Source organism: Prunus mume, linkage group LG8 (assembly GCF_029339155.1).
Source record: "Prunus mume cultivar Tortuosa linkage group LG8, ASM2933915v1, whole genome shotgun sequence".
NCBI classification, from domain to species: domain Eukaryota; kingdom Viridiplantae; phylum Streptophyta; class Magnoliopsida; order Rosales; family Rosaceae; genus Prunus; species Prunus mume.
This window is the reverse complement of record NC_142705.1, coordinates 7,066,578-7,081,794: the sequence shown is the minus strand read 5'-3', so window position 1 is coordinate 7,081,794 and position 15,217 is coordinate 7,066,578. Positions and strand designations below refer to the sequence as shown.

The following is a 15,217-nucleotide window of genomic DNA, read 5'->3' as shown; positions in this document are numbered from 1 at the left end:
TTCCATGATGGCGTTGTTTGTATGCTTTCAGGTATTGCATTGCTTTTGTGAGACTCCAGTTAATCTATTACTTCTTAACAAATAGAGTATCAAACTACATATTTCAGAAAACACACAGTACAATTTACAAGTACTCAATAAGTAAAACAGGAAAGGTTGTTCCAAATCGACCTGTCAAAATAAAGATGTAGGATAGGACTATAACTATACTTTGTAGATCACTTGTATGATTCAATGCAAATTCTGCCTTTTAAGTCCCAGGAAAAGCAAAAGTAGACCCAAGTAGTCAAGATTGTAGGCCAATCTGATAAATTTCGTTTTGAAGTCATTCCATGGAGGATATCTAGGCTCAAGTTCAACGAAGAAGTTTCCTCGCAAGACTGCTTTCTCATGGCTGAAAGTATCGAAAGAATACTTCCCATGGTACCTGCCAAAGCCACTCTGACCAACACCACCAAAGGGTAGAGCATCACAGAGAAACTGTATATAGAAAGATGTGTAGTGTAGTTAGGTTTTTGGCCCCCTTTTATTGTTTTGAAAAGCAAATAGGAAAAAGGAAAACACTTAGAAAAGAACAAATGCAGTACCTGAATCAAGACGTCGTTGAAAATCACACTTCCTGACGATGTTTCTGATAGAATTCGTTGCCTGAATTCTTCATCTTTAGTGAAGGCATAAATGGCTAGAGGTTTTGGCCTTGAGTTGATGAATTCTATGCTTTCTTGAATGTTTTTCAACTGTAAAAATAGACAAAAAAGGACGTTTTTGAGAACTGGAGAAGTTAATATTCACCAAAGGGGTATAGCAATTCTCACCGTGATTATTGGAAGCAGTGGTCCAAAAATTTCTTCAGTCATGATTGCAGCATCAAGTGGAGGATCTAACAGGATTGTTGGTTCGATGAACCTGAAAAGTTTGCAGAACAAAACCGATAAGCGTCTACAGAGACTAATTATTTTGTTGCTTGGGCCAGACCAGCAAAGCATTGTTAAACTACAAACTTCAAGCCAGGGGGGAAAGAAAAAGCCGACACCACACAAAGTAATAAATCTGAGTTATCTTATCCAATTCAAAAAACCGACTAAAAGGATTGAGAACTTACAGACTTTCTTCATCAAGTGAACCGCCATGTACAATGGAATCTGCCACAAGAGGGTCTTTGAGGAGATTGCGCAGCCGCTCAAAATGGCGCCTATTTATGACTCTGGCTATGCAGTTTGAGTCTTTGGGGCTATCGCTATAAAATCTCTTGACTGTTTTCTTTAGTAATTCGATCTAAAAGACATACAACTAGGATATGAAATCATCTCAAAGCCAATGGACCATTAGGCCTCACATAACTATAAATCAAAGAACTTATTCAAGACAAGTTTACCAGAGTGGAAGCAAGCTTTTCCTCGATGAGTATATAATCAACTCCTATACATGCCTGCCCATTGCAAGGCCCCCACTTCCCTCCTACAATTCTTTTGATAGCCACCTTCAGGGCCAACACAAAAAAAAAGCATTTAATACGAGTAAATTTATAGTTTAAAGAGGCACCAAAATAAAGCAACTCAGAAAACCTTTAAGTCTGAAGGATTGGAGAGGGAATCTAGGATAGTAGGGCATTTTCCACCCAGCTCTAGAGTAACAGGTGTTAAATTCTTTGCAGCTGCAGACATGACAATGCGCCCTACCTGCGGACTTCCTGAATTGTGAGAGGCAAATTAGTGTTTGAAGCAATTTGTTATTGATGACAGTTGTATGTATTGCATTCTTGATAATCTTCATGAGGGATCACCAAAGAAACCAGGAATGATAAGGAAATCTGTTCATTGTGAAAGAAATTCTATATTCTGAGGCGATTGTGGAGATCTATACCGGTAAAGAATATCTTGTCCCACTTCTGCTGCAGGAGTAGTTCACTAATTTCTGCCCCACCCTCAATAACTCTAACGGCTTTAGAGTCCATGTATTGAGGGATGGTGTTGGCAAGAAAAGAAGAGCAAGCCGGTGCTTGTTCTGAAGGTTTTAGAACCACTGTGTTACCTGCAGATATTGCTCCTATCACAGGGTCCAATGTCAAGGCTGCATAAATAGCAGAACATGAGCTTTTCTACTTTTAACTGTTAACAAAAATCTAATACATGCAGTTTTATGATATTGTTATTGCCAAGTTGCGAAGGTAGAAGCAGGGTGGCTTGGATGCCTAATGCATCAACAGAAGTCTCAAAACCCGAGAGATATTTCCATTGGAGAATCTTATATCAACATAACAAAATTCAAACAGTTTTCGCTAGTGTTACAATTAAAAATGCTGTCACAAAGCAACTGCTGAATTCCTTCCTTCTTGTGTAGCAAAAGAAACAATCATGTCAAAGATCCGGATATAACTGGACTCACATATTGGGAAGTTCCAAGATGCAAAAATGAGAACCACGCCGAGTGGTTCGGGCAGCACCTCTCCTCTTGTGGGGAACAAGAGCAATGGTAATCGACTCTGCGAATATCAAAATGCCAGCAATTCACATAGATGACAATAACCAGAACCCACAAAATCAGTTTTAGTGTACAGAGGCAAGTGAGGATATGGTATCATGGGAGGGTTGAAATCTCATTACCAGTTTTACTCTGTCATCTTACCTTAATCATTTTTAGCTAAACCCTAAGGCCTATGTGTATGTTATCTTCCCCCAGTCTGAACATAAGTTCATGAGTTCATAGCCACGCCCAACAACAGATCATTTAATCAAATTACCTTTTTAGGGGCCACCCATTTCTCCAAATTGCTCAAAGTATAGTTGATTGTTTTTGTCACAATTCCAATCTACAACACAATGAAATAGCAAAAGCAGAATTAGCCAATTCTTATATTATATACAAACTAATTTCTTTGCCTTGAAAAAGAAAAAGAAAAAGAAAAGAAAAAAAGAAGAAGAAGAAGAAGAAGCAATCTACCTCATCCCGATAAGCTTCAACTGGGTGCTTGCCTAGATCTTCATAGAGTGCTTTGAAAATCTTGTCTTCCTGATCATGGATGAGCTGAAGAAGAGCACTAACTTGGTTTTTTCTCCATGCAACACTTCGGGTTCTGCCACTTTTGAAGGTCTGCCTCAGCTCAGACAATGTTTCTTCTACTTCTGTAATTGCTTCCATGGTGGTATTCATAAGCTCTGAAACCCCAAGAATGTCTACAACTTTTATTGGTTTGGCTCTCTGTTGCCAACTTTTAAACTAACTTTAGTTGCACACACACCAAGGAAGTCGCATAAAAAGAAATCCAACTATTTACGTCTTGCTGGTTTAAAACGAGCTAGAAATCAATGCTACTTGACCCAACAATCTGGAAAAACCACGACAAGAAATAAATGGAAAAGGAATTAGTTTGGATTGTTCACATGTGCTGCCCGATCACAAAGGACATGTCCAACAGCAGCGAGTTTGAAAAGTTAGGTAATGGTGTAAAGTGTACACTATTTATCTCCATCTCTTCCGTAACGTTTCGCTGTTTCAGCTTCACAACGTGTCATGTAATTGCGATCAACAATCAGAAATCCCCCACATACAATAAATTTTAGCAAAATCTTTAAAAAAACAGTTGAAAATAAGGATTATTGTGGAGCTTCAATAGGCTTTGCTGTCACATGGTTTAAAAGTCACTAGAGTCCACTGACAACCTAAAAACATTATTGGGGCAGAAGAGACAGAGAAGTCATAGTCGCGATTAACAAATAACCATAAACTATAAGTGAAATCGAAAGGAAGTGGGGCCAATGGTTTAATATCATTATCACGTCATAATTATGAAATAGAAGGCTATTAATAACTCCCTAGATATTTTTCTTCATAATCATATCTCCAACAGTAGTAGCAAACTAAACTCTTTAAATTGAAGTTTGTTAACCTATGTGACAATTTGAAAAGTTTTGTTTACTACTTTAATAATTTATGCTCCAACAAACCCTTCAGTCAATTAATATAATGTTATGGAAAAGAATGAAAAATATGAAAACATGTGAAAAATGTCTATGTATTTATTTATTGTTTGAAAAGAAAGAAATGCATGTTTTTAATATTTTCAAGGTAGGTTTTATTTTTTCAAAGTAAAATTAAATGTTTTGAAGAGATAATGTCAACTTATCAGATAAAAAGATGTTGCAACTTTGATGATTGAATTTGACAAGACTGTTGGAGAGGGTTTTGACCTATTTTAGCATTCCAAAATTGTTGAAAAGGCTATTAAAGATGCTCTAAGCTTTCAATATTGATTGATATTAATATTTTTTATATTTTATTAATACTAATTTAACCACCATTTATTTATGTACCTCGTCCAATATTATTATTTTTCACAGAGAGAAAAGAAAAATATCATAAACTTGTTATTTAGGTGTGTTGTTTCTTATTTGGACATGCTTTAAGTCTCTGAATATACCATTTTAGTTGCGGGCATCTGCATGCCTCCTAGGGTTCATGGCAAGACATTTGAAAATTATCATTTGTCGGTGCAATTCTGTATTTTTTTGGTCTAACAAGTGACATAGTAATCTTGGACATATAATAAATCATTAAATCTTTCACACATTTCAAAATTGCTTAGATTTGTATTAGCTTTAGCTCAAGTGGAGAACGAAGGAGATAGATAGCACAAGTACAAACAATTATCATAAATTAACCTTGCAATTGCAATATTTATTTTATTTTATGCATGGCTTAATTAAAATCTCTTTCACTGATTTTATATATATAAAAAAATCATGTTTTGTTTTGAAGATCGAGATTGAAGGTAGTGTTTTCGGGCCCATAGTAGAGGCAAGCCCGGGCTTCCGTGTTTCTGCTTTGAGCCTAAATTTGGAGAAAAAAAAAATTAGAATTTAGAACAGAAACTTTAGATTTGGGCCATGCTACTCTCTCATAAGCAGGCCAATTTGCGAATGTATATCTCAGACGATAACCGATATGGTATGCATGCAAGTGGTTGATTTCTGACCGTTAATCAGATATGCAACTCAGGAGTCACTAGCTTAAGAAATCACTGATAAGACTTTTCTATATGTTGTGAGTCAAATATGCCAACATCCCCAAGCAATTTGAATTAGTTACTTTTTGATATGACCAACATCCTTTTTTTTTTTGGGTCTGAAATTCATGTTGTATTAAAAAAAAACCCCAAAACAGGGAACAGAGATACAAACAGAAGGCTAAAGCCACGATGAGCCAACAGAACACAAGAACAAATAACAAAAGCAGGGTCAGACATTGCTAGATTCCAGCTGAGCCTAGAACAACAGTCCTCATATCATATGTAGTACATATATACAATGCACTTTCCATTTTTTTGCATTTTATTTGAAAGGAGAACAATTTTTCTCTATTTACTTTTCTATTTTAGGGATGTCATGGGCATTGGGTTGGAAATTGCCTAATTGTTGGCTGTCCAATCCAATCAAATCAGTTTCTGCGCAGCCCAGAATCAAATCCACAAGGTAGACAGCCTAGGTGCCAATTTAAGCAATCGGCCTATGAAGCAAGTTTTGCTTAATTAAACATACTGTTAAGGCAAATATATGAACCCAATGAAGTGATCGGCAGTCCAAGAGATGCCCTCTTAAGAAAACTAACACAAAAACAAGCCAACAAGTACTCCATATCACAGATTGTGAAAATATCAAGAGCTAAAACCAAGGCATGCATATACATATAGGCATGAAGCTTTTAAATTACTGAGAGGTCATTTAGATTCACTCATTCTGATGATACTTCAGAGTCCTGTCTCTCCTAGGGAGAGAGAGAGAGAGAGAGAGAGAGAGAGAGAGAGAGAGAGAGAGATGGGACATAAGATGTGTGCTGCTAACCCACAACGTTAATATCTTGGAAGTCTCTCACTCATTCAACCTCGATATTGAGGTCAAAGTAAATTAGATATTTACACCTTCAACATGATGAGCCTGGCTTGTAGCTTCAGTCTCAAAGAGAAAGACTCAAAGATATGTATGAAGATACATACTTCAAGTCTCCACTTTAAAATTGAAAGAACCGTCAACTTTTTATGTCATGAATGGATGTACACATTTTTATGTTTATTTCTTTTATCACATGTAGCGTTATAAACATATTAGATATAATGCATATGACATATATAAATTTCTCTAGTACGTATATGTAATTTAACCTGCATCCCAACTATAATTCCTAACTTTTCTTATCTCCTCCAATCTCAACTTTCATATTAAAAATTTCATCACTTCACACTAACTTATTTTGAAATTTTGAAAAAAAAGTATATTAGTATACAAACTCTTTATAAATTTTGAGCTCCTCTGACTAACTCAAGTGCCCTTGATCAACTTCAACCGATGAGCTTAGCAACAAGCACGCCGAACAGAACTTGTGTTTGTGCTGTCATGGTCTCAACAGTGTAAAATTTAACGTTATAGCTAGCTTTAGCTAAAGCCTAAAGCTATGTCTGTCTACAAGGGATAGCTAGCTATATATTAAAAAAGCTTTACAAGACACTACTTAGCAGTTAACACAGTTAGCAGTTTATCAGCAACGACATTCTTGGTTACCCTACAAACTAACTTTTCATCTCACTTTCCCGATATAGAAACACTCTCTTCTTCCTCATCTCACTTTCATTATATAAACAAACCAACCCTCTTCCCCCATTTGTTCAGAAATTAAACAAGATCCAAGGACCTAGAAATTTTCGAAGAAAGAAAAAAATAGAGGAAATTGAGAGAGGAAACATGGGTCGTGGGAAGATTGAGATCAAGCTGATCGAAAACCACACAAACAGGCAGGTGACCTACTCCAAGAGAAGAAATGGGATTTTCAAGAAGGCTCAGGAGCTCACCGTCCTCTGTGATGCCAGGGTCTCTCTCATCATGCTCTCCAACACTGGTAAAATGCACGAGTATATTAGCCCTACCACCACGTACGTCCTCTCTCTCTCTCTCACACATCAAACCCTATTTTTATTTTGTTGTTTAATTATTTTCTCCTTCCTTTTGTTCCACTTCGATTTGTTTAATTTTTTTTAATTTTTTTATATATATGTAACAGGACCAAGAGGATGTATGATGATTACCAAAAAACTTTGGGGGTCGATCTGTGGAGCTCACACTACCAGGTTAACCAAGCACATACCCTCTTAATTATTTTATTATCTTCTCTTTTTTTTTTTTCTTTTTTTTATATAGATAAAATAAATAAATAATTGTTAGTTTTTGTTTCTGGTTAATTTGTTTGCTTCTTGGTGGGTGCAGGCAATGAAAGACACCTTGTGGAAACTGAAAGAGATCAACAATAAGCTGAGGAGAGAGATCAGGTAATTGGGAAACTGCAGAAGAAGAAATCAATTTATTGTTGAGTGGACGAATATTTCTGATTAGGGTAATTAATATTATTATATATTTGTGAAATTAACAGGCAGAGGTTGGGTCATGATCTCAATGGCCTGACCTATGAGCAGATGCATTCTCTGGAGGATAAGATGGCTTCTTCCTTGGAGGCCATACGTGAAAGGAAGGTCAGATTTTTGTTTCTAACTTTCCGTTTTTGCTATTAGAAGTTAATCACAAAGTTCAATTGGTGTTGCTTGGACATGGATCTGCAAAAATCTTAACTTAGGGTTTCAGAAATTCCAGTCTTTTGTGTGTTTTATTTAAATCCCCATAAATAAAACAATTTTGTAGAATTTCAGAGAAGATAGGGTAACAATTTTTCATAATAAATAATTTCTTAGACAATCTAAAAGGAAACCTTAATAATCTCTGTCAATCAGCTGTTATGGAAGTTAATTTGTGTGTGAGGTTAATCTTTTTGCCGGATTCTTTACAGTACCACGTGCTCAAAACTCAGATGGAGACCTACAAGAAGAAGGTAATTAAGAATTTTTACTGGATAGTTTTCTATATATATATATATATATATATATGGTAGTGTTGTGAATTAATCCCACTGCTGCAGGTGAAGAACTTGCAGGAAAGAAGAGGAAACATGCTACATGGTTATGTAAGCAAGCATTTATATATGCGCCCTGAAAAATTAATTACGTTTATAATTAAGTTTTATATGTGGAGCCCTTTTGATTGATTGAGTAATTTTGTTTGGAAATTTGGAGTTTGATCAGGAAGTAGCCTCTGAGGATCCACAATATGGGTACGTGGACAATGAGGGAGACTATGAATCTGCGGTTGCATTGGCAAATGGGGCGTCCAACTTGTTCACAATCCACCTCCACCAAGACATCCGTGACCACGCTAACCTCCACCACCATGGAGGAAGTTCGCTTGGCTCCTCCATTACTCATCTGCACGATCTGCGCCTCGCTTGATCGATCCATGGACGATTAATTGCCACTAAGAAATTAGGCAATGACTTAGACTTGGTAATCTTTCTAAAAATAGATGCATATATATATATATATCATGTTTTATGAAACATTAGGAGAATGGCCCCAAAGAACTGAAATGAACTTGAGTGCCCTTCTTGCTTGTGGGTTTGTTTGTTTGTATAATGTTTGTATTCCATAATGTATCTTGACTGACACTGCTATTGATAGTGTTTTGAGTGTGATCTTGATCATGGTATTGGCTCCACACTCTAGCTACCTTTCCATTTAAGATATAGAGGGATTGGTCTATCAATTATGAACTAATTGATGCACAAGAATACTTTTTGTTTTTCTTCAAATTCTACTGTATTATGTTATTTTGTCATATCAACTAGATTCTTGACTTTTGCGTGAGTTCTAGTGTAATATGTTAAGTTGTCAAGTTATTAATTACTTAACATATCGACTCGCATTTAGGCGCGTGTCATAATATTAAATTGTGCAGAATGCTAATTTTGGATGACATTTCACTCCGTTTGTGTGATTTTTTAGCTATATTTGCCTTCTTCTTCTTTTTTTCCTTTTAAAAACTCGAATATTTGATATGCTTATTCCAAAAAGTATTGAGTAAATTTTGTAATGTTTATGACACGTGTCCATAGTCATAGCCCTAATTTATTTTTTACTTTGATTTATGAAACTATGGTTATGCTTATGAACATGTATTAAATATTGAGAAGAATAAACATACACCTTAAGTTAAAGTGATGAGCAAAAATACTCCCACTCAAAAACTAAAAATACAACTGATCTTTCAATAAAGAAAGACGTTAGTGGGCTCATTTGCTCGGGTATGGGCTTGGGCTTCTCTTTGCGTATTGCTACTCCGAAAACGGCGTCGCTTATTTAAACTGAAGTACAATTTGAGAAAGCAAAATTATTGTGGTGAAAACATATTTGTTTATTGGACGAAACTGATAGGAAAAGTCAACCAATAAAATTACAGAGTGTCGCTAACAGTTAACAAATTAACGCTGAAAAAAATTGTGCAATCAAATCACAGCGAAAGCAAATATTCTATCCCAAAAGAATTAAGATTAAAAATGGAAAAGAAAAAAACTGAGCGAAAGGAATGCGAATAATAATCAAACGGAGATTTAACTCAGCCACGAGTCCGTGAACCGTTACGCGCGTGTTCGTAAAGTCAGATAACTCAGGCGGTGCTTTTCACCTTTGGCACTTTTCACTCGCCAGAACTCGGTCGACTCAGTGACTCAGTCTCTTCAACTTTCTCTCCACCACTCTCAGAAATTAACAGCTCTCGAGGCCTCAAAATCCACGGAGATCTCTCAAATTTTGAAAACGAAGAGCTTAGAATTCAATTTCAAGTTCAATTTTCAAAACGATATCAGAGGGACCAAAGCCACATGGAAGCAGCGGCCTCGGCTCCTCCTTGGATACCTGAAGACGACCTTCGCTTGAAGAAGGCCATGGAGGTACTTCTCTGCAAATTTTCTCTCAATTTCAGCATTTCACATTTCAGTCCTGTTACTATTCAATTATTGTCGTTACTGCCACTTAAGTATCATCATCTTCTGTTTCGAATTTGGCCTTTTCACATTAGAGTGATTAGTTAATTAAATTTGATTTTTGAATCTGTTTGGTGCTTTTTGACAATTTGCAGGCAGGTGCTTCTCTGGAAGCACTTGCCAAAGGAGCTGTGCGATTTTCGCGCAAGTTCTCGGTCCGGGAATTGCGAGAGCGGTGGTCCTCGCTCCTCTACGATGCCGATATCTCGGCCGAGGCCTCGTCTCGGATGCTGGAAGTCGAAGGTTGCAATTCCAGCGCAGCGTTCAAGTCTAGTAGAGTCGGCAGTTCTAGGGATTCGAAGCGAAAAGGCGAAAGCATACGCAAACACTATTATGCTATGCAGAAGAGACTCCGCACTTCTAATTCCGTTGATCCTAACTCTTATCACAAAAAAATTTTCGATCCTAATTTTCTGTTCGCGCCACACCTTGATAATGGCGAGGCTTTAGAGGAAAATTTTGGGGTTGGAGATCATAATCAACCCTTGTTTATGGATTGCAATGGCAATGAGAGCAATGCTGCGGATGCATTTCGTGCTGGAGAGTGTGTCTCAATTGGAAATCATGGTGTGGAGGGAGTTGTGAGGGAAGCGTGCCCTAATGGATTTGTGGAACAGGTTTCATTATTGCCGAACGGATTAGGAGAGGATACTTTTTTCCACGAACCTGCTTGCGAAGATTTGCCTACTCAGGGAGATGATTTAATTGATTTTGCAAATGCCCTGGATGTGGAAGATATAGGGCCATCGCATGCATCGACAGATGAGCCTCTTTGGAAAACGATTGAGGATGTACCAGCACCAGAAATGCCAATTGATGTGAGCCTCGGGGTTAATGGTGAGGATGCCGAAAAGACATTGGTAGTTCCTGATGATGCGGATGGGGAGAATATTGGTTCATCTCAATATGAAGTTGTCCATTCTGAGGCAATGTTGAATGATAGAGAAGTTTGCGATGAACTGAATAGGTCTGTAACAATCTCCGGAGGTGATTATGCAGATATATACCTTACGAATGAGGATGAGCTCACCTTCATGGATGTTAATGGAAAGGAGTCAATGGATAAGTCCTCTTATGAAAGCCTGAAGCCGATTCCGTTGAGTTCTCCCAAAGATGTTCATGAATATGTTGTGCCTGATCCTTGTCAACCTCAAAAGTTGATTTCAGACTCATTCCAGGATGTTTCACACAATGTGCATACTGCCAAGATGCCCGACTCTTGTCAACCACAAAATTTGATTTCAGAAACATGCCAGGATGTTTCACACAATGTGCATGCTGCCGAGATGGATGTTGCCGCTAAACCGTCTCACTCTCTGCATGATGAGCAGCGTGATATTTCTTCTGCTGAAGCCAATAATCCATCATCTACATCAGTGCCAAATCCTCTTACTCCTGAACTTCGTGAGAAAGAGATGATTTGCACATTGAATACCGAGGACCCTGAAATCCCATGCAATGATGATATATTTCCACCTACTGGAACAGTTCATGCTGTAGTGCAGCCAACCTTAAAAGAAGCTAGTGGGTTAGCGTCCTCTACTGGCAAAAGAAAATGTGATCAACAAACAATAACCTTGACGAAAGAAGAAGATCCTACACAACCTTTTAAGGTTCCTCGGATGGTAGGACACAACACAATTACAGAAAACAGCCCCAACCATGCAGTTGTTTCTTTTGGAATTAAAGCTGCATATGGTGATAGTAACGATCTAGCTTCAGTCTCCAAACATGATAAAAATGTCCCCGCCGACCCAAGCCAATGCAGATCAGCACATCAACCGCCTAAGTCTATCACAAATCGAGCGCTAAAAGAAGAGGTTAATTTTTATCTGGGGTCACCTCATACAATGGATTTCATATGTAATTACTTTATGAAGTTCTTGGTTTCTATTGCAAAAATATATCACTAAAGGTGGTTGTTCTAAACAGGGAATAGTTGCTCCATCTACAGTTGCAGAACTTGCACCCGTAATCACAGAACCAGGTTCTACTAAAATGACTTTTCTAGAACCAGAAGCCAACCCCTCAGCACTAGATTGTGAAGAATCTGAGGAAGAATCTGATGACGATGTTGATGATGATGATGCTGACATTCCCTATTTTTCTGATATTGAACAGATGGTAACCATTAATAATTTTGTTGAACGAGCAAGGATAGGTCTGGTCGTTTAATTCTCTGTTTACTTTGTTTTCACTTCCGCTAAACTATCAAAATCTTTAATTCAACCATATCCTACATCATTTGTAGATTAGCTAATTTTGTTAATAACATCTGATATTAAACAGATGGTAATAATTATGTCCTACTAAGTTCATTTCTAGGATCTGCCTTCTGTAACTTGTTTATGTTATTTTTCAGATACTTGAGATGGATTTATGTCCAGATGATCAGGATTCATATTTCAGTAAAATAGGTAACTCCTCTAATTTGGGTGCTGTGCTAGTATCTGATGATCCTTCTGCTTCTGTTTCTAATCAATTCTGAATTTTGATATCTTATATGAAGAAAGCTACTATTGTATATAAGTGAACTTTATTAAGATTTCCATGTTAGTATAAATTCTATGATTTTGAATGTCAAGAACTATATTATACTTGTCATTCTTTTAATGTAAGATAAATCTACTGTGCCTTATGTACTGGTCTTTGTTATGGTTTAAACATCTATATTTAAGTTTTTAAGTGATAAAGATTACAAAAACCGCCTTTCATTTATATTTCATTTTTATCTGGTTATTGAGAAGGAGAACATATCAGCCATTCAGTCTTAAATGTAACTGTTGAATGTATAGCATGTCTGCCATTATATTCGAATATAGTTTTCGTTTTCTCTTAAAATTCTTTTCCTTGGTATTTCCAGCCTCAGCATATCAAGATGAGGATTCTAAAAGGCGTATCATGAGATTAGAACAGTGTGCACGATCCTCTATGCAAAGAGACCTTGCATCTAAAGGTGCACTTGCTGTACTGTATGGTCGCCATGTAAAGGAATATATTAAGAAAACTGAGGTATGTTATTCAAATTTAAAAGTTCTGATTCGGAATCACACGCCACCTTTGCAGACCTTATTGCAACCTCTTCCTACTTTGCAGGTAATACTTGGCCGGGCAACAGAAGATAATGAAGTTGATATTGATTTGGGAAAGGAAGGGCTACACAACAAAATATCTAGACGGCAGGTGAGAATTGTTTTGTTCTCCTAATGCAATTGTTTCCAGGACTTGCATTTGTTGATGGTCAGCTTATATTAAACCAGTTACTTGCTCTTTGATAATTCATTCAAACGGTAGAATGGGATTGAGATGTCAAATAACTAGTTTTTTAACGTGACACCCAATCTTGTGAAGGGTATTATTAAATAAGGGTTGTGATTTCCACATTCCCATTTTATCCATTTGCAGTCCTCCCCCTTATTTTTGCGCTATAGTAATTGAGTAAACAAAAGGAGAACTGAAGCATATTGCAAGGAAGGAGTGAAAACGGACAAAATGAGAAGGCCTAAGATTGTATATTAGAATCTGATATGTATAAATGGTTAATGATCTTAAACCCCTATTTTTCTCTTTAATGTTATTTTTTAAATATCCAACCTGATGAAGCATGTGACTTTGGCCATTGTCTCCACAAGTCTGATTGCAGCATGTTAGACCAAAGTGGAAGTATTAATTGTTTGCCCTAGTTTTTTTTTAATTCCTTTCAAGAAATTTGGCTATGACATTCGTATGACTATTGTTACTTATTCTCTAGGCTGTGATAAAGATGGAAGGAGATGGTTCTTTCTCTTTGAAGAATCTTGGCAAGGGTTCAATTTTTTTGAACGGCAAAGAAGTTACTATTGGACAGCTTGTTAGCCTTAGTTCAAGTAACTTGATTGAGGTAAAAGGTTTTCTATTTTTCTGGTCACACTTCAAATCTCTAGTTACGTTAGTTCTATTTATTCCTTGTTCTGGGTTGTCTCAAGCATATGCTTCTTGGTCTTGGTTCAAGTGATTAGAATGAAGGAGGGTAATGGTTTCCCATCCTTAATTCTAAAACAGCTGATATCCTCGTAGGATTCTCTTGTCGCCCTTCAAAGTTTCTGCTTTCTCTTATGCTACTGCACTTGTTCCGGCTTCCCCCAACATGCTTGCTCCTACTAATTTAGTATTCATTAATGGATTGTTTTCGTGTTCTTGGCTTATGACAGCCCAAGTGATTTACTTGTTTATGACAATCTGCAGATTAGGGAAATGGCCTTTGTCTTTGAGATAAATCACAAATACACCAAGTTTGAATGGTCGCCTGGGAGAGGTCCATAAGTGGAGAAAATTGTAAAGGTGACTTTTCTTGTTCCAATTTTTTTAAAAATAGATTCATACTTGGTATGCTCGATTATAGAATGTATAGGCATTTATTATTTTACATCTATGTATGTATAATTAATTAGTTGAGAAAAGATGTATTAGTTGAGAAAAGATGTATTACAAAAATAAATAAATAAGTAAATAACTGCTAATTATGTAACCACTGGTAACAGGAATTACCAGCGCCTTGTTATTTCAACTTGCCTTTGCCCAATGTTTTGATATTAGTTTGTTACTCAATGGTTGACGTTTGCCGTGTATCATTAGCCGAACCCCGACCAAAAGACAACTAGGATTTTGACAATTGATGTATTTCTTGGTCCCTATTTTGTTTGAGGAATGCTAAAGGCATTCGCTTAGTGTACATCGTTGACTGGGACGCCACTGCAGGAACCATGCTTATCGACGGCTGACAGCCACCCATCGTGCCTTCGATGTCTGTCTCTAGCATTACTCATCTTGTTTGCAATTCCACAGTAGGAATGCTAAAGGATCTTCCTGAATGGTGGTTGGTTGGACTTGGAAATACCAAACGCGAATCTGCATGGTGGAAATTGGGTGGCTTTTTGGAAAGTTTGCTGTATTTTCAAGTTTGTTAGCTCTAATAAGATCTAATAATAAAAGTGCTTAATTCAACCGCTCGATTTGACATTAGTGATATCGTTTGCTAAAATCAACCACCAACTTAGAGCTCGCTCTTTGTAACAACTGAATCAAAGGGGATTAGATTCCATGTGCAGCTGGCATTTGATTCCAATGCCCAACCACCTATTTTTCTTTTTTCCTTTTTTCTTTTTACCGGTAGGGTCTGCTTTTGTGTAAAGAGGCCATTTTGAGTGGCTTATAGGCAAAGGCAAAAGAATCTATTCGATGTCCAAAGCATATTGGCATAAAGAAGGCAAAATAAAATCGCCTCATTCTACACAAACACAATCAATTAACCTAATTTATGGAAACTCTT

The 15,217-nt window shown here is 37.0% G+C and overlaps 3 protein-coding genes across 7 annotated transcripts; 2 read left to right on the top strand and 1 right to left on the bottom strand.

Moving 5' to 3' along the window:
* Positions 1-43: 43 nt before the first annotated feature.
* On the bottom strand, positions 44-3,428 carry ALDH3F1 (aldehyde dehydrogenase 3F1). The gene is made up of 10 exons (XM_008243550.3): positions 2,941-3,428; positions 2,741-2,809; positions 2,386-2,482; positions 1,864-2,070; positions 1,566-1,690; positions 1,376-1,480; positions 1,103-1,275; positions 816-906; positions 588-737; positions 44-480 (listed from the first exon to the last, which is right to left on the bottom strand). Exons 1-10 carry the CDS (start codon positions 3,148-3,150, stop codon positions 232-234), a joined length of 1,476 nt encoding a protein of 491 aa, XP_008241772.2. The 5' UTR covers positions 3,151-3,428; the 3' UTR covers positions 44-231.
* Positions 3,429-6,641: 3,213 nt separating this feature from the next.
* Positions 6,642-8,562, top strand: LOC103340165 (agamous-like MADS-box protein TM6). 2 transcript variants are annotated; one of them, XM_008243552.3, is made up of 7 exons: positions 6,642-6,919; positions 7,048-7,114; positions 7,251-7,312; positions 7,414-7,513; positions 7,825-7,866; positions 7,954-7,998; positions 8,117-8,562. In XM_008243552.3, the coding sequence occupies exons 1-7, from the start codon at positions 6,732-6,734 to the stop codon at positions 8,318-8,320; spliced, it is 708 nt and encodes a 235-aa protein (XP_008241774.2). In that variant the 5' UTR covers positions 6,642-6,731; the 3' UTR covers positions 8,321-8,562. The 2 variants fall into 2 exon arrangements, with proteins under 2 accessions (XP_008241774.2, XP_008241773.2); XM_008243551.3 differs by having other exon boundaries at positions 8,108-8,562.
* Positions 8,563-9,374: 812 nt separating this feature from the next.
* LOC103340167 (uncharacterized) lies at positions 9,375-14,889 on the top strand. Of its 4 annotated transcripts, none has more exons than XM_016796480.2 (9): positions 9,375-9,816; positions 10,005-11,729; positions 11,842-12,033; positions 12,272-12,326; positions 12,773-12,921; positions 13,006-13,092; positions 13,661-13,789; positions 14,134-14,229; positions 14,647-14,889. In XM_016796480.2, the coding sequence occupies exons 1-8, from the start codon at positions 9,748-9,750 to the stop codon at positions 14,209-14,211; spliced, it is 2,484 nt and encodes an 827-aa protein (XP_016651966.2). In that variant the 5' UTR covers positions 9,375-9,747; the 3' UTR covers positions 14,212-14,229; positions 14,647-14,889. The 4 variants fall into 4 exon arrangements, with proteins under 4 accessions (XP_016651966.2, XP_088898570.1, XP_088898571.1 ...); XM_089042444.1 differs by having other exon boundaries at positions 14,524-14,647; XM_089042445.1 differs by lacking the exon at positions 14,647-14,889 and adding an exon at positions 14,430-14,470.
* The last annotated feature ends 328 nt before the right edge of the window (positions 14,890-15,217 follow it).